General features: G+C 46.7%; 2 protein-coding genes across 11 annotated transcripts in view; one reads left to right on the forward strand and one right to left on the reverse strand.

Moving 5' to 3' along the window:
• Positions 1-7,267, forward strand: part of HABP2 (hyaluronan binding protein 2) — a 36,991-nt gene extending 29,724 nt beyond the window's left edge. For both annotated transcript variants that reach the window (XM_032281675.1, XM_032281674.1), the window contains 4 exons: positions 269-411; positions 1,569-1,703; positions 3,509-3,654; positions 5,878-7,267. In XM_032281675.1, coding sequence (XP_032137566.1) covers positions 269-411; positions 1,569-1,703; positions 3,509-3,654; positions 5,878-6,042 — 589 coding nt within the window. In that variant the 3' untranslated portion in view covers positions 6,043-7,267. The remainder of the gene's footprint in view (positions 1-268; positions 412-1,568; positions 1,704-3,508; positions 3,655-5,877) is intronic.
• The window catches only part of NRAP (nebulin related anchoring protein), a 75,591-nt gene continuing 59,263 nt past the window's right edge, over positions 6,492-22,819 (reverse strand). For 5 of the 9 annotated variants that reach the window (XM_032281668.1, XM_032281667.1, XM_032281671.1 and 2 more), the window contains 7 exons: positions 15,532-15,636; positions 14,651-14,749; positions 13,218-13,322; positions 9,801-9,908; positions 8,199-8,510; positions 7,327-7,458; positions 6,499-6,757 (listed from right to left, as the gene is read on the reverse strand). In XM_032281668.1, coding sequence (XP_032137559.1) covers positions 6,650-6,757; positions 7,327-7,458; positions 8,199-8,510; positions 9,801-9,908; positions 13,218-13,322; positions 14,651-14,749; positions 15,532-15,636 — 969 coding nt within the window. In that variant the 3' untranslated portion in view covers positions 6,499-6,649. Of the gene's footprint in view, positions 6,758-7,326; positions 7,459-8,198; positions 8,511-9,800; positions 9,909-13,217; positions 13,323-14,650; positions 14,750-15,531; positions 15,637-22,819 lie in introns of all 9 variants that reach the window. The other 4 variants (XM_032281672.1, XM_032281666.1, XM_032281670.1 and 1 more) reach the window with 3 other exon arrangements.

The following is a 22,819-nucleotide window of genomic DNA, read 5'->3' on the forward strand; positions in this document are numbered from 1 at the left end:
TTTTTTTGTTTGTTTGTTTTTTGCAAGGCCTAGGGAGAATGGGAGGTCTCCCTAGGAGTGGGTAAAAGTTACAACTTACATTTGGAGCTTGCTTTTGTTAATAAAGCACTTTCCTTACATTATCTTATTTGGAGCCCACCACAGCAGAGTTCTGTGAGTGAGACAAGGGTTACAGATGAGGAGGCAGAAGGTCAGATTTGCCAAAGGCCACACAGCTGAGCAGGAGCAGAGCCAGAGCTATTTCTAACCATCTCATTTTCCCTTGCAGCATAAAAGCCAGACATCTCAAGGTGGTGTTAGGGGACCAGGACCTGAAGAAAGCAGAATTTCATGAGCAGAGATTTGGGGTGGAGAAGATATTCAAGTACAGCCACTACAATGAAAGAGATGAGATTCCCCACAATGATATTGGCAAGTCTCCTCCTTCATGGCTCTCCCGAGGGTCCTGTCCTGGGTGGAGTTCTCTATGAATGGAACACTGAAGTTTCATTCTAGAAGGTGCTCTTGATTGTTTTTGGTCCCTTGTGGACCCTGTAATGTAGATAATGTATTCCAGAGCTCTTTAGTTTTTAAGAGTATGTGTAAATGTGGATAAATGGGATATGCTCTTAAACAGAGGGGAAGCAATGCTAGGAACTTGTGCTGTGGAATAAGCTTGGCCTGAAATCCCAGCTTCCCAACTTTCTCACCAGGAGCCAGCTCACCTCTCTGAGCCCTCCTTTCTCTTCTATGAAATGGAAACTCTTATGCAAAACTCTCAGCTTCCTGTGTGTCAGGTGACAGGATGAGCATGCAAGCACATCCTGGCCCCTGGCAGGTGCTCCAGTGCAAATGCAGTGACATTCCTAGCTACCAGCTGCTCAGTTCTATACCTCGTTCCCCTTTTCTGGAGACCCCCCGCCACACCTCTCTCTCCTTCCTCAATAGCTTTTTTTTTCCTCTGTTGGCCTGATTCTTAAAAAATGGATTAGAAATGCTTTCAAACTCAATTCTTATTTCTTTTTTGTTTGTTTGCTTGTTGAGACAGTCTCACTCTGTCACCCAGGTTGGAGTGGAGTGATGCAATCTCAGCTCACTGCCACCTCTGCCTCCTGGGTTCAACCAATTCTCTTGTCTCAGCCTCCAGAGTAGCTGGGATTACAGGTGCCTGCCAACATTCCCAGTTATGTTTTTTCATATTTTAGTAGCAGAGTCAGGGTTTTGCCATGTTGGCCAGGCTGGTCTCAAACTCCTCACCTCAAGTGATCTGCCCACCTCGGCCTCCCAAAGTGCTGGGATTACAGGTGTGAGCCACCATGCCCAGCCCAAATTATTGTCTTTGGAAAATCTGAACTTCTGCAGACTCAGCCTCCTTGTCAATTATTATTTCTTGAAATGACTCTCACCCTGAAATGTTACTCCTCCCCAGGTGGAAGTTCAAAATATGAAATGACCGTGGAAGAAGCTTTTTAGGCATGGCAGGGGTAGGTGGGTCTTTGCTGTGGCCACCTTCCCCAGCAAATTGAAGCTGGTGCTTCTTGGACAAAGACGTGACATCACACCGATTTCCCACCTCTCTCTCCACCTAGCTTTACTCAAGTTAAAGCCAGTGAATGGTCACTGTGCCCTGGAATCCAAATACGTGAAGACCGTGTGCTTGCCTGACAGGTCCTTTCCCGCTGGGACTGAATGTCACATCTCTGGCTGGGGTGTTACAGAAACAGGTGAGTCGGCCATGCACTCTCCCATGACTTAGGTGAACTACATCAATCAGAGAAGAAAGGCCAAACTCAGCTGCCCTTTTGAAGTTGAAATGAGTGTCATATTCAAAATGCATTAATCAAAGAAAGCATCTGTCTCATCGTTCAAGCTCTGGTTAAATTCCTCCACCTGCAGGGAGCCTTTCCTGAAGTTCTCTGATCTCCATATCTGTCTCTGACCACTACCCTCAAATACTTGAATTTTACCAAGCATTGACCTGGCATCCATGGAGACCTTGCTCCTTCCCTAGGTGGACTGGAAGGAGGAAAGTTCATGGATTTTTGAGTCAGACAGACTGGTATTCAATTCTTGACTTTGTCATTGAAAAACTGAGTTTTAGTTTCTCAATTATTATACTTAGATCTTAGGTTTGCAAGTGTGATCACAGGGGATGACAGAATTCTATAGAGACATTCATTAAGTCAGCCCTGGAAGATGGCAGTCAGGTCCCATTCAGCTCTGTCTGTTCCACAGTACTTTGGTCGGGGCTCTTCATACAGTAGACATTCTATAAAATTTGTTAAATCCAGCTGTTGATTTGTCTTTAGGATTTGGTCTTATCTAAAAAAGTAACCAGACAGGCATGGTGGCGCATGCCTGTAATCCCAGCACTTTGGGAGGCTGAGGCGGGTGGATCAGGAGGTCAGGAGTTCAAGACCAGCCTGGCCAACATGGTGAAACCCTGTCTCTACTAAAAATACAAAAATTAGCTGGGTGTGGTGATGTATCCCTGTAGTCCCAGCTACTCAGGAGGCTGAGGCAGAAGAATTGCTTCAACCCAGGAGGCAGAGGTTGCAGTGAGCCGAGATCTCACCACTGTACTCCAGTCTGGGCAACAGAGCGAGACTCTGTCTCCAAACAAAAAAAAGTAACCGAAGGGTTACTTTTCTCATAGTACTGGCATGATTATACCCTCTTACACACACACACACACACACACACACACACACACACACACTCAGAATGGTATTTCATGTCTTTCCCAAACACTCAAAATATATTTCTCTTCCTTCCCAAATCTTGTCCTTAATAATGAATAGCGAGAATCACTTTAAATAAGCCTGCAGAAAAGTCCACACATCTGAAGAAAGTGAAATGTAATATACAACTTTGAGGCTTTTGAGAAAGATATCTGGCTAGTTGGATTTAGGGTCAACCAGTAAACTAATTTTATAGCCGTTTTCAATGTAGTCCATCTGAACTTGTCACCCTCTTTTACGCTCAATATGGTCTGGTCAGCATGGTGATGTCTCAGATGGGAATATTTTGCAGCCTTAGGTTAAAATTATTTTTCTTTTCATGAACAAGCCTCCAAGACTTTATGTTCAAAGCCAATGACATATTTTGATTGATTTCATTACCTTTAGAGGGGAAAATGCCTGCTCTAGGAACCAGGTAGCCTACTGCACAGGACACTTCATCCATCCATCCATCCATCCACTAAAAATTGTGCCAGCCCTTTTATTAGTCCTATGGGAATTTTAAAATGATTAAGACAGCATCTATTTCCTCCTGAACCTCATGGCCTAGCTGGGAGAAAGTGGCGGGAATATACAATCTGGTCCATCCATCATGACAAGCATAGGACTGCAGGTCTGCATTGTCATGGTGAAGGCTAAAGATGAGGCTTTTCTGCCCATCTCCTGGAAAAACCCTTCACTTCTGAGCCTAGAGTTCGTGGGTTTCTCCCTGACAGTCTTGTTTCTGGTGGGGTTGGTGCCACCTGGTCCCCACAGTAGTGACTCTTTTCTCTGCCCCTTGCCCACAGGAGAAGGGTCCCGCCAGCTCCTGGATGCCAAAGTCAAGCTGATCTCCAACACTTTGTGCAACTCCCGCCAACTCTATGACCACATAATTGATGACAGTATGATCTGTGCAGGAAACCTTCAGAAACCTGGGCAAGACACCTGCCAGGTCAGAGACTCCAAGTGGTACTTGTAGAAGAGGCTGGCAGGATATTTCACTAGGAAGAGGCCCCTTAGAGCCCTGGGCTGGGAGCGAGGTTTACAGGTTTTACCTGCGGTAAAGCTAAGACACAGGTGGGCTGTGTCTGCCCCCTGGTCCCCTGGTGCATCTGCATCCACATCAACCCAGGATAACTCATCATAATGACCACAGAGGTCACATTGCCTGCACTGTCTAATTTAACTCTCACAACACACTGGTGGAGGGGATGTCCTGATCACATTTTACAGATGTTCAGAGATGTTATCTTGGCCTATAGCAATTGGGTGGCCAGTGGCAAGGCTGGGATTTGAAAAATATAGTCTTTAGGACACCAAAAGGGCTTGTGGCCTCGTGTTGGGCAGCATTTCTGAGAATCCCAGTAAGCAGGGCACTGTCCAGAAGACCAGTGGCTAGAAGAAGAAAGAGGAAAACCTAGAGATTTCACAAGAATATTAACTCATTAGGACTCGTGTGTGTGTGTGTGTGTGTGTGTGTGTGTTTGCATGAGAGAGAGAGAGACTGTGTGTGTGTGTGTGTGTGTGTGAGCCCTAGAAAACTAAGTATCTGTGTATCCTAAGGCCTTTGGGAACCCCAAGTTGCTGAGGCTTGTGACGCAAAGACACTGCAGCAGAGGGAGAAGGTGGTGGCTCCATCAACCAATGCTAAAGTGACATCGGGCCCTGCCCCAAGTCAAAGCCCACTCCCGATAGTCCCTCTCTCTGTAGAGATCACATCACACAGGGTCCTTTCTAGAATCTCAGGAACACCTCCATTTAGAGTTTTTTGCCTGTTGTCCTCATAGCCTTCTAACCGTCCTGGGAAACAGCATGGCAACATTCAAATCCCAACTCCTCGAGGGAGCCTCCCTGTGCAAAGGAACCCAACAATTATTTGCTGGTCTTGAACTCGCTTTGGGATGGGACACAGAGGTTCCTCTCTCCAGGGTTTGTGTCTCTCCTGTGACTCTCTGTCTCCTCCTAAAGAGCCACAAATATTCACATACTCAGAGAAAGGGCAGATGGGTGCAATTTACCCTAACCTCCATCCCAGAAGATGGTTAAGAGTTCATTCAGGCTGGGCACAGTGGCTCAAGCCTGTAATCTCAGCACTTTGGGAGGCTGAGGCAGGCAGATTACCTGAGGTTAGGAGTTCAAGACTAGCCTAGCCAACATGGTGAAACCCTGTCTCTACTGAAAAAAATATAAAAATTAGCTGGGCATGGTGGCGCATGCTTGTAGTCCCAGCTATTGGGACTGAGGCAGGAGAATTGCTTGGATCCAGGAAATGGAGGTTGCAATGAGCCAAGATGGTGCCAATGCACTCAACAAAGAGAGATCCTATCTCAAAAAAATTAAAAGCTTGTTCAATTCTCTAGATATTTCAATGATTTCACTTGCAAGATTTGGAAACAAATAGTTGTGGATATGAACCAGTTTCTGTCTCTTACTGTGTGACTTTTATCAGTGATGAAAGCAATTCTTCAATTTCAGTTGCCTAAGCTGTAAAATGGAACTAATCTATCCATAAGATCACAAGGTCATGGCTAAGTTAAAAAGAGAGAATTCATTTTTTTAAACACCTGCCAGTTGTAGTGATTAAGCAGTGTTAAGTATTCAAGAGCTATCATCCTCAATGTCTTCTTTTCCTCACCATCATCATCCTCACTGTCTTTGATAAGGTTTAATATGAACCAGACGCTGTTCTGTCTACTGCACTAAAAATAGAACCCTGGGGGATGGGGATCTCTTGCTATCTATGGTTTACGTGTGAGAAACTGAAGCTCAAGATCACATGTCTGGTAGGTGGTAGCGCCTGGCTTGAAACCCAGGAGATCTGACCCCATAGACCATGCTGAGCACCCAGGCCATGCTGCCTTGGAGTCCCCATCCTCCTCCCCGTGTGTGCTATGGGCCCCTGAGAACTCACAGTCATAATATTTGCATCACTAAGGGTTGGGAACTGCATTCCTGTAGCTTCTTTGCCAAGCCCTCGTGGACTCAGAGATGGAGGACACTGTTATCTTCTCTCCCTTAGAGTCTTGCATCATGTGAGATGTGGGGAGAGCCTTGTCACTGCTTTCCAGGGAAACCCACAGAGGCTGGCAAGGGACTCCACCCCATCCCTCCCTGACACCCCCTGGAGACAGGTGGGGGAGTCTCCAAATGTCTCTTATGCCTTTGTTTCCTTTAGGGTGACTCTGGAGGCCCCCTGACCTGTGAGAAGGACGGCACCTACTACGTCTATGGGATAGTGAGCTGGGGCCTAGAGTGTGGGAAGAGGCCAGGGGTCTACACCCAAGTTACCAAGTTCCTGAATTGGATCAAAGACACCATCCAAAGTCAAAGTGACTTCTAAGGTACTGTCTTCTAGACCTCAAAGCCATTCTCCTTAGCACCCTGACACCGGGAGGCCTCATGGCCAACAATGGACACCCCCGGAGCCTCCAGGGGACCATGCAGTGGAGTGTCCTAGCTCTCAGCAGAGACAACTGCCACCCAGCCTGGGCCTTCCCGGACCAGCATTTGCATGATTTCACAAGGCTCCTTCTGCCTTCCTTGGTAACCCAAGGAGTGATGGAATCAACAAGCCATAGTATGTTTGCTTCCCTCAACCAACTGTACCTTCTAGAAAATCAGTGTTCACAGAGACTGCCTCTACCACAGACATCTGCAAATGTAGGCATCAGGATGCCCAGCATCAGCAGGCACCACAGTCACATCTTTATTCCCCAGCCCAGACACTTGAGGTACTCAACAGAAGCAGCCATCCACATCTAGGTATCAGAAAGGACCACAAATACAACATTCTCCATTCGCTTTCAGCATTAGTATTTTAATAAAGGCAGATCTAGGATGGGCTGGTGGGCCATTTCTTCCAGCTCTCCCAAATCGAAGCCATCTGAAGCATGTCTCCAGTGAGCAAGCTGACTCTCTGGCTTCTCAAGAATCGGAGCAGACATGGCTCACAACAGCAGGGCCTTCTTCCTTTTGACATGCAGAATCTCAGTGGCATCTGGGTTCACCTCCCCACTCGGATGATCTCCAGCCGCCATTGCTTCTGCCCTGGGCTGCTGAAATCAAACATACCCCAAGTTAAAATGACGCTCCCAGCCTGTTCCCATAGGACACACTAAGAAGCCCTGGGAGCATTTAACATGTTCACTCTCCTCTTCTTTTTCCCCTCCTCTACCCTCCCCAAGAAAAAAGGTCCTCAAGGCAAGAATGAGAAAGAAGCAAAGCCAATGTCTCATTTAAACCCGGCATCTTTCTTCTGAACAAAGTAGGGTTCAAAATGCACACTGTCGTATCCAGCGAGTCCCTGACCCTTTCTGTGAATGTAACGAGCAAGCAGTCAGCACAGCCTGGGCTTCCCTGGCCCAGGATTGATGTAGCCCCAGTAGGTTTGCCTCTGCAGAACTAATGGCTGTGACTTCAGAGAAAGCCCTGCAGGAAGTTTAACCCACATGTCATCTGCCTGGTCATCTCAGACCCATGAAATTAGGCACCTTGTTTCAGCTGCATTTCACATTTCTTTAGAGCTAGCTGACCTTTGGCCAAAAATAAACTTTGAAAAGAAACAATGAGTTTGTCTTTCCCCATGGCCTTGCAAACCAGGGTGGCTTTGCAGCTTGCTACTCACGTAAGCTCCCTGGACACCCAGACCCCTTGCGTTGGCCAGTTCTGCAGCCCGCCGAGCCATTTCCACTTTGTAGGAGCCAGGAGGGGTCCAGCCAACACCTCTTGTCAGGTTCAAGTCTGACTTGTACTTGACCTTGAGGATAAGAGGGAAGCAAGAGGAATATGTCAGCAGAGTTTGGAACAGTTTGACCATGAACTAAAGAGGATTAAAAAGGCAGCCACAAGATGAGACTATGCTGTTGATTATAACAAGGGGAGCAAATTTATCATAAGCAGCGTCTCCCTGGCATGGGGGCCCCATTGTGCTGTGAGTCCGGCCGGCATGTCACTGTCCCTTGCATCTTCCCATTCAAGTGACAAAAGTTGCAATTGGGAGCTGGTGGGGGCAGTGACACCTGCTCCACACATTCTGTGGCCTTAGGGAAGCCACTTCCCAGGGAAAGTGCCAAGGCTGGGTTCATAACTACTAAGATCCCTTGGAAACAGCTGGGCATAGCCATCAAGAGCTTGGACTCTCACTGCAATCCAGACGGGGTTCCTATCCCAGGTCTGCCGTTTATGTGATCTTGAGTAAGTCACTGAACCTCTCAGAGCCTCAGGTTCCTCATCTGTAAAATGGGGCAGTCCTGGGGTTGGCATGAGTGCCAAATGGCATGAGGCCTGGAAAGCATTTGACACAGGGCCTGGCCCACAGGAGACACTCAAGAAGTGGTAGTTATTGCTGTTATTCTTTCTGGCACTAAAGCGTTAGGTGTCTTGGATTCTCTCTCAGCCTAACTCCCCCGAAAGCTAACATGGAACGTGGCATTATGGCCATCTCTTAGGAAGAGGCACTAGGGGAAGAGCCTCAGGGAGTGGGTGGAGGCAGCTCACATCACTCTGCAGCTGGTGGGCCTTCTGAGCATGCCTGAGCCCCAGCTGCTCCGGGTCGCAGGTGGGCTGGGGCAGGGGCTGCCTGTAGTGCACATCGCTGGCCAGCTGCTGGCTCCTCTTAGCCTGAAGGAGGCTGGGCTGGTCCGTGCGGCTATGAAACTGAGACCGACTCTTGGCAAAGTCCTTCTTGTACTCATTGTCACTCTGGAGCCTGCCAACATGGAGGAAATGCTTCATCCTTGGGTCATCGTTGACGCTGCGGTAGCCAATCTGCAGGCCTCGGTCCCGCAGGAAAGCCTCTTTGTACCGGAACTGCAAGTCAGAGGAGCAGAGGCGGGTCGTGGGTGCCTACTTCCCCCAGGGCCAGCCTCACATATGGGGCCATCCCAGGGCATTCTCAGCAGGAGGCTCAAGAGTGGGTTAAAGGCACAGGCTTTGGATTCAAGCAGACCTCGCTGTGTGGCCATGGGCCAGTTACTGAGTTTCTCCCTGAGCCTCAGTTTCCCCATCTGATAAAATTGGAGAATGATCTCCACCCCATGGGAGGCTGAGAGGATTCAACCAGATAGGAACTGAGCTTCATGTCTGGTATCAGCTCAGGCCCACTGAGTGGTGGCTACTTGTATTATCACCATTATAATTAACACTCCAACAGGAAGAGAAATGAGCCCATTCTGCCACAGGCCACTCTGCGTTTGATTCTTTCCAGCTTTCAGGGACCTAGTCCAGTGCTCTTCAAACCATCCACAGTGAAAGGCCAGTCCCATTTTGTTTTGCTTTTTACATTTCCAATGCATCAAAGACCGTATGGTCCTATTGCATGTGGCTAGTACGCAGTCGTATCACTTTTATTTGGTAACACCCAAACTGGTCTTCACCCTGTTCAATGAGCTGAGTCCAGTGATCACATGTTTGGCTGCTACAATGTCTAATTACTAAAAAAAATTTTCAAAAAAATGCATGCTGTTTATTTCTGTACTTATCACATTGTGGACCAGCAGGAAATTTCCCAGGTGGGGCTCTGTCTGGCACCGTGGATGCTTGTCTAGTCAATGGTGCCCTCTCTTTCAAAATACCTATGGTCCAGACACCATATGTGATTTTGTTTTCATTCCTACTTTAATCCAGGAGACAAGATCCCTATTTCATGGATGTAGAAACTTAAGTTCAGAGAATATGAGCAACTTGCCCAAGACAAACAGCCAATTCCTAAGTGACGGAGCCAGGATTCGAACTTGTCCAACAGGGCAAAAACCCCATCTCTTTCTACTCTACCACACTGAACTTCAGCTAAAAGACCTTTTATTGCATATCAACAACTCAAGCACATATTCATGGACCTCTTGGTACTCATCCATCATCTTTTAAGAGTGCCTCTCTGTAAAGAGAGAGAATGGGAATACAGCCTCCTCGACCCCAATTTCTGCCTAAGATGCTAGAAAGTACAGACTATTTTTTTCTTTCATTTAAAATACAGCATGTGTTCAGTTTTGGTGCAGGGAGAGACAATCTTGACAGGTCCTGGTGGTTTGCCTTTCAACAGAACTGGGAAAATCAGAGAAAAACCCATCAGTTATGGCGGGAGAGAATATGGGGTCTTACATCACTGGCGATCTCCCTGGATGCCCGGGCAGTCTGGAAGGGGATGGCATCCAGCCTGAAGTCGTAACTGCCAGCCCGGGTCTGCTCCCAGGAGTTTCTGTAGACTTTCTAGATTGGAAAAACAAAAGCATGCATAAGCAGGCAGTCACTCCACGCTCTTCCATGTTGCTGGTACTCAGCAGGAGTGGTTCCTAAGCTTTGTTGGTTCCCAGGACGGCAGAGCCTGTAGCCCCATGTCCACCTTGGGGACTCCCTAACACTGGGATTGGTGGGGTTAGCCATAAAAGACTCAGCTCTAAGCCCCCAGCCCTCCCATTAGGCCCTGCTCTTGTGGGGCCTGTGATCTGCGGGTCTGGCTCCTTTGCAACACCCCCTTGGTATCAGAAGCCCCCACCCCACTCCTTCCTGTCTTTGTATTCACTTTCAGTGCTTTGGGTTTGCAGCTTCTAGGTGCCAGAATTCAAGTTTCCAGAATCCAGTTTCCCTCCACATGCTGAAAGTGCTGTTCCTTGGGCCTTGGCACTCATGTGTTCATTAGCTCCACTGACATCTGGGGGGGCCTCAGCCTGGCCTTGATGCCATGCCCCGCACCATCCCTGTGAGGCATGCTGCATCTCATATACACCCCTGGTGCCTGCACGAAGGGAAGAGCCTTCACCTGAATTAAATTTATTGTCAGGGACCTGACCGAGTACCTGACCCATGTGTTTCATATCTTCCTCTTTCATTTTTTCCCTTTTCAAGTTGTTCTCACACGCCCTCTGGGAGTCTGTAATCATATCCTCTTAGTCCTCAGGTAGACCCACATCACCGATAGAGGCATCAAAATCTTCTGTGCCTTCATGTAGCTAATATTTTTTTTTTCAAGATAAGGGAATGGCTCCATAAAAGGAGGCATCTGGAGATCCCAGTGGAGGGCTGTTCTTTATTCAGCCACAGAGAAGGGAGACAGCAGGAGAAGCACATCACCAACAGATGACAAAGTGACAGCCCCAGACCGTGTCGGTTGCTCACTCGTTCCACAAGCTACGGCAGGTCAGGGGGCCCTTAAGAACCATACTTTTGTCTCCTGGAAATGGAGGTCAAGGCTGGCGCTCTGTTCTATGGGGGATTGGGGGGATTAAGCAAAGGAGGAGTGGCAGATGAAAAGCAAAGTGCCCCACCCCATCCTGAAACTAGGCCTGGAACTGAGAGGACCACAGAGTGCTTGGTCCAAGCATGGCGGATCTCATCGTTTCTCTGTGCCGCAGATCACACCACCTTCACCTCCATCCTCACCTCCGACTCCGACACCCAATGCCACAAACCCTGAGCCAAATGTTCACTATGTTCTAGGCCCTGGAAATGCAGAACCATTCATTGCTGGGATAAACACCTAATTGATGGATCACAGAGCCAAAAATAATTAGATTTACTGGGTCATCACTGAGTTTAGCAGTTAGGACTGAAATACATGCAGGAACGTTCAGATTCTGACAGAGTGGTGATCCCCTGTAGCACTCTGCTTTCTGTTTGGGCAGCCCCACAAAGATTAGAGTGGCAAATAGAGTCAAAACCCCAATCACTGTCTCTAAGGGGCACACCGTGCTTTCTTAATAAGAACCCCCACACCAGATCTGGGCTGGTTCTTGACACCTAACTTGATGCAACATCAAACTCCAATGTCACCCCACGTTGGTGTCCAATGCACCCCAGCTTCTGAGTCTCTATAACTCGGGGTCAACTAGAAAGCATGGCCCAGATCGGGGTCTCCAGAGTGTGCGGGCCCCCTTGCTCTGGGTGACTTCTCCCTGTGTACTATTTGCCTGGTTGTGATCACTTCCTCCCTGAGTTTTTTATTCTGTTGAGGTTTTTGCCTTGCCACTGGGAGTCTTTAGATTCCGTAGGCGCTTTGATTTGGAACCCTGGGCGTTCCTCTTCTTTATCACAGTGGGCACAGTTTTGTCCTCATCCTCACACATTAGAGTCATTTGATTTTTAGTTATTTCGGCTGCCTTACACATCTCAATGGCTTTCTTTGCCCAGGAAGGTCACTTTCCCTCCACATCTTCCTCACAGAGCACTTGATCCAATTGTGCGTATTCTACACGCCCCCGAAGAAGTGCTCTTTCAAAAGAGGTTCATGAGTTATCCATATCCGCATACCCTGGTGGCTAATTTCAGCTCCAGGACTCTGCAGACCGGCGCCCCTCGTGAGAGGGAAGACGCTTCTATCACCAGCCTGGGGTGGCTCTCCTCCTGAAGCCAGGCCCCAAATGCACTGGCAGCTTTATCCCAGTTTTCTACAGCGATGGACCTCCAATCGTTCCTCAGATGGAGGCCTTGCCTTCCCCCATCCTTGAAGCGTTAATGAGATGGATGTTTTGTGCAGGCTCTGCTGAGGGGGAGGTCCTGCTTCCCCAGATGGAGGTCAGCCCACCAGAGCTGCTGTTCTAAAATTATCCCTTGCACATCCCTCAAAAGCATCAAATGGTCATAATAACTCATATTTACAAAGCACCATCGCATTCACTGCATGGGATCCCACAGGGCTTTACAAACGCAACAAACTAATACACACGCTAACTAGAAGGCGCCTCACGCCAACCCCTGCAAGGCAGCCACCTCTGGGGTGAACGATAGCAGCTGTTGATCTGCACGGAGCCCCAGGACACAATGGCCAGGCCAGGGAGGAAAGAATGGCCGGACTCTGGGAGGCCCCATGCTGCCCCAGGCCGACACACTCAGCCTGTGTTATTCTGATCTGACAGTGTCTTTTGATTCCGCCGTCTCTCTACCTGTTATCCAAGGATCACAGCTTTGTTGGCCAAGCGGCCGCCTATTCTATTACAACCAGGGGCCTCCAACCCCTGCTAACAACAAGCCTGGGTTTAGGAAACAGCATCTTGGTTATGCACGCAAAGGGCACATGTCCAAGGGAAACACAAGTATTGGAGGCCACGGTCTTGTGCACAAAGGAGTGAGCTGCATTTGGACGGGATTGGCTGCCATCGCAGCATCTTTCCAGACTGTAGGGTGAGTAGAGCCACTCTGTCTCCAGTTACACTATTCTAAATGGCTACGGAGAGGGGTCCAAGAACAAATAGAGCAGGTGTCTACACCCATCAGGGCCAGGGTACCACTCCCCTCATGGTTACCCATCACATCACCGACATCTTTGGAGCCACGCCCAAGTCAGAATTTTAGAGCTGGAAGGAATCTCAGGTTAGCTCAGCCCCGTTACCATTTTGCAGATGAAAAAACCGAGGACCAGTGAGGAAAATGACTGAAAGTCACACAAACAGTTTCTCGGTTCAGTGTTCTTTCTGTTCTAAGTTCTTCTACCTATAACTTTTTTTTTTTTAAACAAAATCCACATTGGGCACAGATCATTTTACAAACGTAGGCACACACTCCATGAACCTCCAGTTCACTTACATCACTCAGATGCAGCGCGTTGAGGCGGGCTCTGGTGAAATCGGGGTGGTCGGGGATCACGGTGTATCTGTGCAGGGATTCTGCATCTCCAGATCTATACACGCGCTGTGGGTAAGATGGGCTCATGGTAAATGGAGAATTCTGGGCTGAAACCAAAGGGGAAAAGCAACTGACCGCCTTTCCTGCCCCTCCCAACTGCGTGCCTCCGGGAGAACAGAACCCAGTCCTGCCCGTGGACCCACAGTGTCCCTCCAGAACCCACAGTTGGATGGAGAACGCCTTTATGGCCAGGACCAGATGAGGCAGCTGGTTTTAAATAGACTGTTAAAAATATTCATCAAGATCTGCTCTAAATGGGCCACAAACCAACAACATGTTTGGCCATACCTGGGTGTTTTACACAATAGAAGATGTGTAGATATTTCAGAGAATCTTTGCAACTGAGCACTGGACATGCTTTTTACTAGTAACGAGATACAGCCTCAAAGCCTTTGTTATTCAACATAAATGGTAATAATTATAATACACATCGTTAATAAATCTTTTTGTTATAAAACATCTTAATATATGTACAAGAAATTAGTATTTTCATAGCCCGCCTGGATCATAGGAAGGCACAATTTTAAAACTCAAAGATTTATTGGGTTTCTATTTTTAAAGCAGTTATTTAAGAATTACAAACAATTTTGGGAAGTGTTTGAGTCTTATGTACTTTTAGAGGTGAAACTGTAACGTTCCAATCAATTCCCAAATTTAACTCGGGATTTACAAATGTGAACTGGTCAGTACAGCAGTCGGGCTGTGTGTGAAGATGGACCAGCTCTGTCACTGTACGTGTAGAAATGAATCCCTTAACAATTTCAGGGTAAAAAAAAAAAAAAACATTAACTTGCTATTCCTTGAAATAAAGACAGGAACGAGGAAATGGGGCTAAATTATATGAGAGTAAAAGCAGAAAGCTTTAAATACAGCTGTTCCCCTTTTTTTCCTAACTGGGTTATATTAAGCTTTTAATTCCGCTGCCATCTATCAACAAGTAACATGTATCTGATCTAGTGTTTGGCAAGGGATCATCAATAATACTTGGTATTATTGCCATTGTGATTATGAATCAAACCATGATAAGGAGCACTTACTGAGAATTTACTGTGTTCCCGTACTTGCTAAAAGCTTTCTGTGCCTTTACTTATTTAATCCTCATTTAATTCATTTAATCCTATGAAATGGTTGCTTTTATTATCCTCCCACCAACCCAGCCACCTCCAAATAAAGAAACCAAGGTTAGAAGGAATTCAGTAGCTGGCCCAAGACCATTCAGATAGTAGAAAGAAGTTCTGCACACTCATCTATGCAGAGCCTGTGTTCCTAGACCTGGGCCCCTGAGCATCAGTGTTCCACTGCATTCCCAGGAAAAATGACAAGAAAGCACCCACCTCATTGCAGTGCATATAGCTGTTCTTGGCATGAACCAGGTCTGGGGAGTCAACCACTGTGGTGAACTTGATGCTGTCTGGTTTTTTACGGTACTTGGTCTATAAGAGAAAGACAAATATTCCCATGAAACACAGCCAAACATCATGCATTTTTTAGGATGCAGCTTCACTCTACCTTCTCAGTACCAAACATGCCAATGATATTGTTGGAAAACAAGTCTCCCTTCTTGGTATGTATCTGACAATCAAGGATATAAAAGGATTCAAGCTGCCTCTGTGATAAGGAACATTTTACAGGTATTTACTCTCTTGAAGAAAGAGGTCACAAAATACTATGGAATCCCACAATCAAGGAATTCAGTAAAAGGTAGGATTCAGCATCAATGTGGCCCTGCTTGGACCCTGTCCAAATACATTCTGTTGTTAAGAAACTAAAGAAGGCAGTGTCACTCTCAAGGGAATTCCAGGACAGGGATTCCCAGGCTGTTAGCACGGTAAGGAGTTCAGTTAATGTAACTATTCCTGTGCAAAGTCTAACACTATCAAAAATCAGAAAACCTCCGAACACAGAGCCAACTCAGTAGATGGGTGGCAAATTCCTCCTCCTCTCAATACAAAGAATGGGCCAGTTTAGATAAGAATAATAAGTAATGCATTTATTGAGAACTTTCTAATACACCACACCATTAGTTCCTCGGCAGTGAATTCATTTGGAGGGAAACCTCATTCTGACTTGGGATTTGGTTGCAAACGGCCCTCAAAAAATACTGGGAGTCCAGTGGCCATGAGGCCCTTTGGAATCTCCACTCCATAAACAGATTCCCTCTTCAAAAGGAAATGCTAGCGTGTCCTTGTCACTTGTGGGAACAGGTTGACGGTACCTCACTGATGAGTTCTCCAGCCTTCTTTGCACTCTCTATCTGTGGGGATCTCAGCGCCAGCCATCCTATGCCCTTCATGCTGATCAGGTCTGACTTGTAGCGCAACTGCAGGGAAAAAAATCATGGGCTTTATCAGGAGAGTGCCCAGGAATACTACGGCATTTCAAGAAGATCCTTGATTTGTAATACCATTTGTAATAATGCTTCATCACAACATTTCAACATCTTCACTGGGAGTACATTCTGCATGTTGTCAAGTCAAACTGTTTCAATTTGTACATTCTGCCAGGAATTAATTAATGCATCACATACGAGATACAAGATGGTCCCACCAGTGAATTGGCAGGATTTAAAGCAGAGGTAACGACCTGTGTGGATGACCACATGAAGACTGAGCTGAGCTATGTGCTCAAATCTAAGCACCAGCTGGGATTATTTTGTTTCATTCTGCCAGTGAGGCCATTACCTGCCTGCCTAAATAGAAACATTCTGTACACTGTTCAGGCTTTGAACTCTGGGACTGACCTGCTATGACTGGGAACAAATCACTTTAACCAAAATGTGACTCAGTTTCTCTCTGTGATACTCGAAGTTCATAACAACCCCTCTGTTCTCATAAAAACACCTGCTGGTACTCAGGGCTAAGGGCCACTCTTTAAGTTAGATTTTTGTTCTTGTGACAGTGGTAGTGGAGGGGGAAATAAGTCAATTACAGCAGGACTTTAAAAACAGAAACAATCTTAGATGCCACCAGCTAACAGTGAGTAAACCATTTTAACTTCTTCATGACTCAGTTTACTGCTTCCTCCCACTGTTACTCATTATGATTTATTTATATCCCAAAAACAGACTATGCCTTATTTTCTTTCCTCGTTTTAAGAGCTTGGGAGGTTAGGCTACAGCATCATTCCTGGGAGAAAATAATAAACGGTGCTTTAAGACAATGGATCTGATTGGTAGCCTTCCCAATGCTGAATCTGATTACCATTCTTTGATCTGTCCACCGTTACCTACGACGAGACAGTCGACTGAATGGTTCTCTTCTTCTCTTTATGGAAATTAGGCATTTTTTTAAAGGTGGAAAAAGCCTCTCTAAGAAAATCTAAAATTTGGATCTAAACGAAGTTGATGGCATTTCTCTAATTTAGATATAAGCTCTGCTGTAACGCAAAATATCACTCCAGAAATCAGCCTCTCAGCCTTTTTAGTTCTCTTTCATTTCAGGATTCACAGCGTTCCTCACAGCTGGCCTCAAAGAGGGTCTGTTTCTGATCTACTGTCTGCTGGTTAATGCCCCTGTGCAAATTCGACTGTGTTTTCCAACTGGTGAAGGGAGACATCACTCAGGCTCAGGAGCAGGTTTCAAAACCCCATGTCAGTAAGATTGCTTTTTATACCACGATCTTTCAGTCTACACCAGCAAAGCTTTTGCCTTGCACTCTGATAAAGAACAGAGAAAATTGGATAAATTTCTAAGTTGGAGAGAATAATCCTACAGGGCCTCTTCACAGCCGGGCCTTGCTCCTTTCATAAGCGAGATGAAGTAGGGAGCGCTCTTTCAACTTGCCTTTTGTTGAGCTGAACAGTACGATCCCAGGTAAGTCAGAAAGCAAGATGCAGGTTCCCCAAAGATCTGACTGTGCCTCCAACTCTCTTATAAATGGATTGTCTATTGATATCTCAGCTCCCAGCCCAGCTTTGACTATTCACGCAGACCCTAAAAACAACACACCTGCCCTAGACTTCATGATAAAAGAGGGGGCAAGGGGAGGGGAGTGAAGAAGAATCTGCTATCCAAAGATGGTTTGGAAGAAGGATTATAAGATAATGAGAGACCTTTCAAAGCTGCACAACTGAATCTGGCTTCCCCAGATGGCAGCCTCACTTTTTTCCCCTCTTACATACTAAGGTCTAGAAGCCTTCTTCAGATTCACACATGGGGTTAGCTGGCACCCCCATTTTGGAGCACTGTGTTGCAAATGCTCAAGCTGCAGATTTCAGCCCCTGAGTTCTAACACAGAAGGAATGACGTAAACCACTGTGCCCAGCAGGTGCCTGGGGGAAAGGATATCTTTGTCATATTAATAAGAAACATTACAACCATGACCTTGTGTAGAGTGGGGTTTGTTTTAGAACCATTATTTTATTCAGTCTTCACACCATCCTGCAAAGGATCGGTTATTCTCTCTCTCTCTCTCCTCTCTCTCTCTGGAGATGGGGTCTCTCTTGTTACCTAGGCTGGAGTGCAGTGGTGTGATCATAGCTCATTGCAGTCTTGATCTCCCAGGCGTAAGTGATCTTCCCACCTCAGCCTCTCAGAGTAGCTGGGACCACAGGTGTGCACCACCACACCTGGATAATTTTTATTTTTTATTTTCTTATTTTTGTAGAGATGGAAACTCCCTATGTTGCCCAAGCTGTTCTCTAACTCCTGGGTTCAAGCAGTCTTCCTATCTCAGCTTCCTAAAATGTGGGATCACAGGTGTGAGCCCCTATGCCCAGCCTAAGGAACAGTTATTCCAATTCACAGGACAATTCTGGTTTTCAAATGATTGTGCAGACTCTCAGAAGAGCTATCACCTGCTGTACTGTGGGTAAGCCACATCAGTAGTGGTTAAGAGGACAGATACAGAGCACCTGGGTTCAGAATCCGGCCACCTAGGGAAGCCAAAGAAACTGCACCAGGAGCTGGCAGCCCCACTGTGCCTCGTACTAGCTGTACAGGCTTGAGCAAGTCATTTCCCTGCCAGCTGTGGCCTTGGGCAAGCTACTTAGATTATTGGTGCCTTATTGCCACATCTGTAAAGAGGGGAGTCATACTGGTACCCACCTAGATATTAATGAGATAGTTTACACAAAATATTTGTGCTAATGCCCACCCTAGGGCAAGCGTTCCATACAGTTTAGTTACTGCTGTTCTTGTTATTTCTGAGGGAGAAACTGAGTCCTGAGAGCTTAAGGAGTCTACCTTAGGCCACACAGCTATAAGCAGAGGCCGGGGCTGTCTCCGTGACATTTCCTGCACGTGTCTTTCCAGACTCCCAGCAGCCTGGTCTGAGACCATGGAGGGAGCGGGGAATGTCAGACTTGAGAAGCACCAAAGAGGTGACGAAATCAGCACCTGTCCATGATACATCTTGCCTGGACCAGGCATGCATCTCAGGTGAATTTCTGAGTCAAGTAAGACTGGGGCAGACTGGGCAGGACTGGGCAAGACATGGGAATGAACCACAGCCATGAGGAGCTTAGCATCTCTTGGTCCCCTCTGGCCCTACCCAAAGCTTTCTTTCTGGCCTGGGGAGGGCAAGGTCAGCAGAAGCAGCTGAAGGCTGGGGCTGCTCCCTTGAGAGAACTCCTATTTAGTGCTTATTTCCTTTTCTGCATAATAGAACCATGTGAAATTGGAGCCATTGATAATGGTTGCGATAACGCTGAAGCCTCAGAACCAGCTGATCATTTCAGGGTCTCCTCTTCACAGACTCCTTGAATCCAGACTCCCTGATTAACCAATTTGCAGCTTAAAGCAATGTATACAGAATAACGTGGTCATTTAAAATTTAAGCAATTAACTTCTTAACATTTAAAAATGTAATACATATCCTGCTTTTAAAATGTCACCATAAGATTGCCAACTCCAATTTCATGGAAGGGACTCTCCTTTTTAGATTACGTTCTCTCTACTTTTATTTTAGTGTGAAAATGTGCTTTCTATTCAGAAATAACAGTGACATAAATGGTAGCTTAAGGTAGTGCTTGTTTTTCTTTTCCTTGTTCCTCACTTAGTAAAATAAAATTTGACATTATGTGGATCCCACCATTTAAAAGCCATTTTCCCATGAATCCCAAAGTCTAAGATCATGAGATCATGGCTCAAAATGGACTTCTTTCCTCTTTGCTTGCTTGCTATTGCTTGCTTTTCTTTCTTTCTCTTTCTTTCTTTCTTTCTTTCTTTTTCTTTCTTTCTTTCTTTCTTTCTTTCTTTCTTTTTCTTTCTTTCCTTTTCTTCTTTCTTTCCTTTCTTTCTTTCATTTCAAATCAAACCTCTTTGCTCTTTGCTTCTCTTCCTCCCTTTCTCCCTCCCTTCCCTCCTTCCCTCCCTCCCTCCCTCCTTCTTTCTTTCCTTCCTTCCATTTTTTTTGAGACAGAGTCTCTAGTTCTGTCACCCAGGCTGAAGTGCAGTAGCATGATCATGGCTCACTGCAACCTCTGCCTCCTGGACTCAGGCCATCCTCCCACCTCAGCCTCCCAAGTAGCTGGGTCTACAGGTGTGCACCACCGCACCCAGCTAATTTTTTATAGAGACAGGGTTTCACCATGTTGCCCAGGCTGGTCTCAATCTTCTGAGCTAAAGCAATTCACTTGCCTTGGCCTCCCAAAGTGCTCAGATTACAAGTGTGAGCCACCACACCTGGCCCCTCTTTATTTTTCTGATGGAGTGATGGAGGCCTAGGAAGGTAAGTGACTGCTCATGGACACACGGTGACAGAGCTGGGCTTCCCACACACATCCTTTGACTTCCAGCTCCACCTCCCATACTTTCCCAGGTGGCCTCTCTATCTTCCTCTGGGGCCTATTCTGTCCCAGAATGTTTCTGTTCTCCCAAGAAATAGGCCCTCGACAAGAGGGTGGCTGGTTGAGCATGAGAGAGTCATGCTATGAGCTGTTTCTGGGGGCCTCAGGATTGCCTAGCAAGTGGAACAGCTTTGTAAGTGGAACATGGGCTAGCACTTCAGTAACTAAATCCCCCGTGTAGGACCCAGATGCATGCATCCTACTCTATACCCGATGGCGAATGACATGATTTTGCAGTTTCAGCAAGCTGTGATGAATAATTCAATGATAATTAAATTAATAAAATCATGAAATTGTTACTGCAACTAATAATAATTGATTATGTGTTTAGATTACCCCACTTATAATCCCAGCACTTTGGGAGGCCGAGGCGGGTGGATCACAAGGTAAAGAGATCGAGACCGTCCTGGTCAACATGGTGAAGCCCCGTCTCTACTAAAAATACAAAAAATCAGCTGGGCATGGTGGCGCGTGCCTGTAATCCCAGCTACTCAGGAGGCTGAGGCAGGAGAATTGCCTGAACCCAGGAGGCGGAGGTTGTGGTGAGCCGAGATCGCGCCATTGCGCTCCTGCCTGGGTAACAAGAGCGAAACTCTGTCTCAAAAAAAAAAAAAAAAGAAAGAAAGAAAAAAGAATACCCCACTTATTGCTATCTATATTTAAACTAGGAGTAATCATTGCCCTGAAGGTAACCAGAATTGTGGGGGTTGGCGTGAGGAATGTATTAAAACAGCTAATGCTTATTCCAGTGTTTCTATGGATCAGGTATCATGCTAACTGCTTCATATAGACCAGTTCTCCACTAAGAGCCAGATTCTCAATGGGGGATAACTTTGTCTCTCGGGGACATTTGTTTGGCAAGATTTAGAGGCATTCGTTGTAACACTAGGGGGTCCTATGGGCACCTAAAGGATAAAGGCCACAGATGTTACTAAATATCCCGTAATACACAGGTCCCTAAAACAAATAGTTAACCTGCAAAAATGTCAAAGGTACAGATGCTGAGAAACCCTGACACAGATGGCTGGTGATGTTCTAAAATGAGAGCACTTTCTTTCTCGGGATGCTGTGGGCCTAGAGAGGGTATATGAGGCAAGTGCCTGCCTCGCTGTGCAGCACAGTCTCATTGTCATTGTTGTCATATCCCATGCCATCGTTACCACGTCTGAGGCTTGGAGAGGGCATGGACTTGTCTCAGGTCACCCAACCAGTAGTGGGGTAGCTATGGTTGGAATCTCAGAAGCCTGACTCCAGAATCTTGCACCATGATGTGAGAGGGGCCAGCGCCCCCTACCAGCCTGCCTGGTGCCCTTGCTCAGGGAAGAACCCTTTGGAGGCAGCCTCAGGGTCTATGCCTGTGCCATGAGGGTGATGGTTCCCTACTCTGAGCTCCCCCCAAGAGAGGAGGATGGTTAAGAATGGGTTCTGGGCTGGGCATGGTGGTTCATGCCTGTAATCTCAGCACTTCGAGAGGCTGAGGCAGGCGAATCACAAGGTCATGAGATTGAGACCAGCCTGACCAACATGGTGACACCCTGTCTCTACTAAAAATACAAAAAATTAGCCAGGCATGGTGGTGCATGCCTATAATCCCAGCTACTCAGGAGGCTGAGGCAGGAGAATCGCTTGAACCAGGGAAGCCGAGGTTGCAGTGAGCCGAGATTGTGACGCTACACTCCAGCCTGGGCAACAGAGCAAGACTCCATCTTAAAAAAAGAAAAAAAGAATGGGTTCTGGAGCCCACCCTTCCTTGGCATTTCCCACAGGACCTCATCCCTAAAACAGCAGTAACAGCTGTCCCCACATCAGAGTGCTATAGCAAGTTTAAAAGCAAAAGTGAGGCCGGGCGCGGTGGCTCAAGCCTGTAATCCCAGCACTTTGGGAGGCCGAGGCGGGTGGATCACGAGGTCAAGAGATCGAGACCATCCTGGTCAACATGGTGAAACCCCGTCTCTACTAAAAATACAAAAAATTAGCTGGGCATGGTGGTGCGTGCCTGTAATCCCAGCTACTCCGGAGGCTGAGGCAGGAGAATTGCCTGAACCCAGGAGGCGGAGGTTGCGGTGAGCCGATATTGCACCATTGCACTCCAGCCTGGGTAACATGAGTGAAACTCCATCTCAAAAAAAAAAAAGCAAAAGCGAGCGGTTAGTGAGTCAGTGGTGGTTGCTTTCTTATCATATCACCGCCCTCGTTCTTACTGCACACAGCCTAGCCCTGCTCAGACCCTGTGATTCCATCCCCACTCACTCACTTGCTTCACTTCAGCCTCACACAGGCCAGGGCTGCTCCTGCTCAAGTCCTTGGCCTTTGAACTTGCCTTTAGTTTGCCCGGAGTTTCCTATCCCCTTCTGTCTTTTCCTTAAGGCTTTGGCTCAGATATCAGCTTTTCAATGAGAACTACCCTCATGTCCTATTTTAAATGGCCCATGTGTGTGTACACGTGTGCATGCATGCACACACACACACATACACACACTCTCTCTCACACCTCCTGCCCCACTTCCCTGCTTATATGTCTCCATAGCATGTGTCTCCATTGACATATTACGTATTTCAGTTATTTGCCAAGGTTATTTCCCTCTAGCATAACAGTAGTTTCATGAGCACAGGAATTTTTTTACTCTTTTGCTAACTGCTGTACTTTCAGGGCTTAGAATGGTGACTAGTATACATAAGATGCTCAATAAAACTTTCTTTTTTTTTTTTTTTTTTT

This window comes from Sapajus apella, unplaced genomic scaffold (genome assembly GCF_009761245.1).
Source record: "Sapajus apella isolate SASKATOON/1434 unplaced genomic scaffold, GSC_monkey_1.0 scaffold13, whole genome shotgun sequence".
Classification (NCBI taxonomy): Eukaryota; Metazoa; Chordata; class Mammalia; order Primates; family Cebidae; genus Sapajus; species Sapajus apella.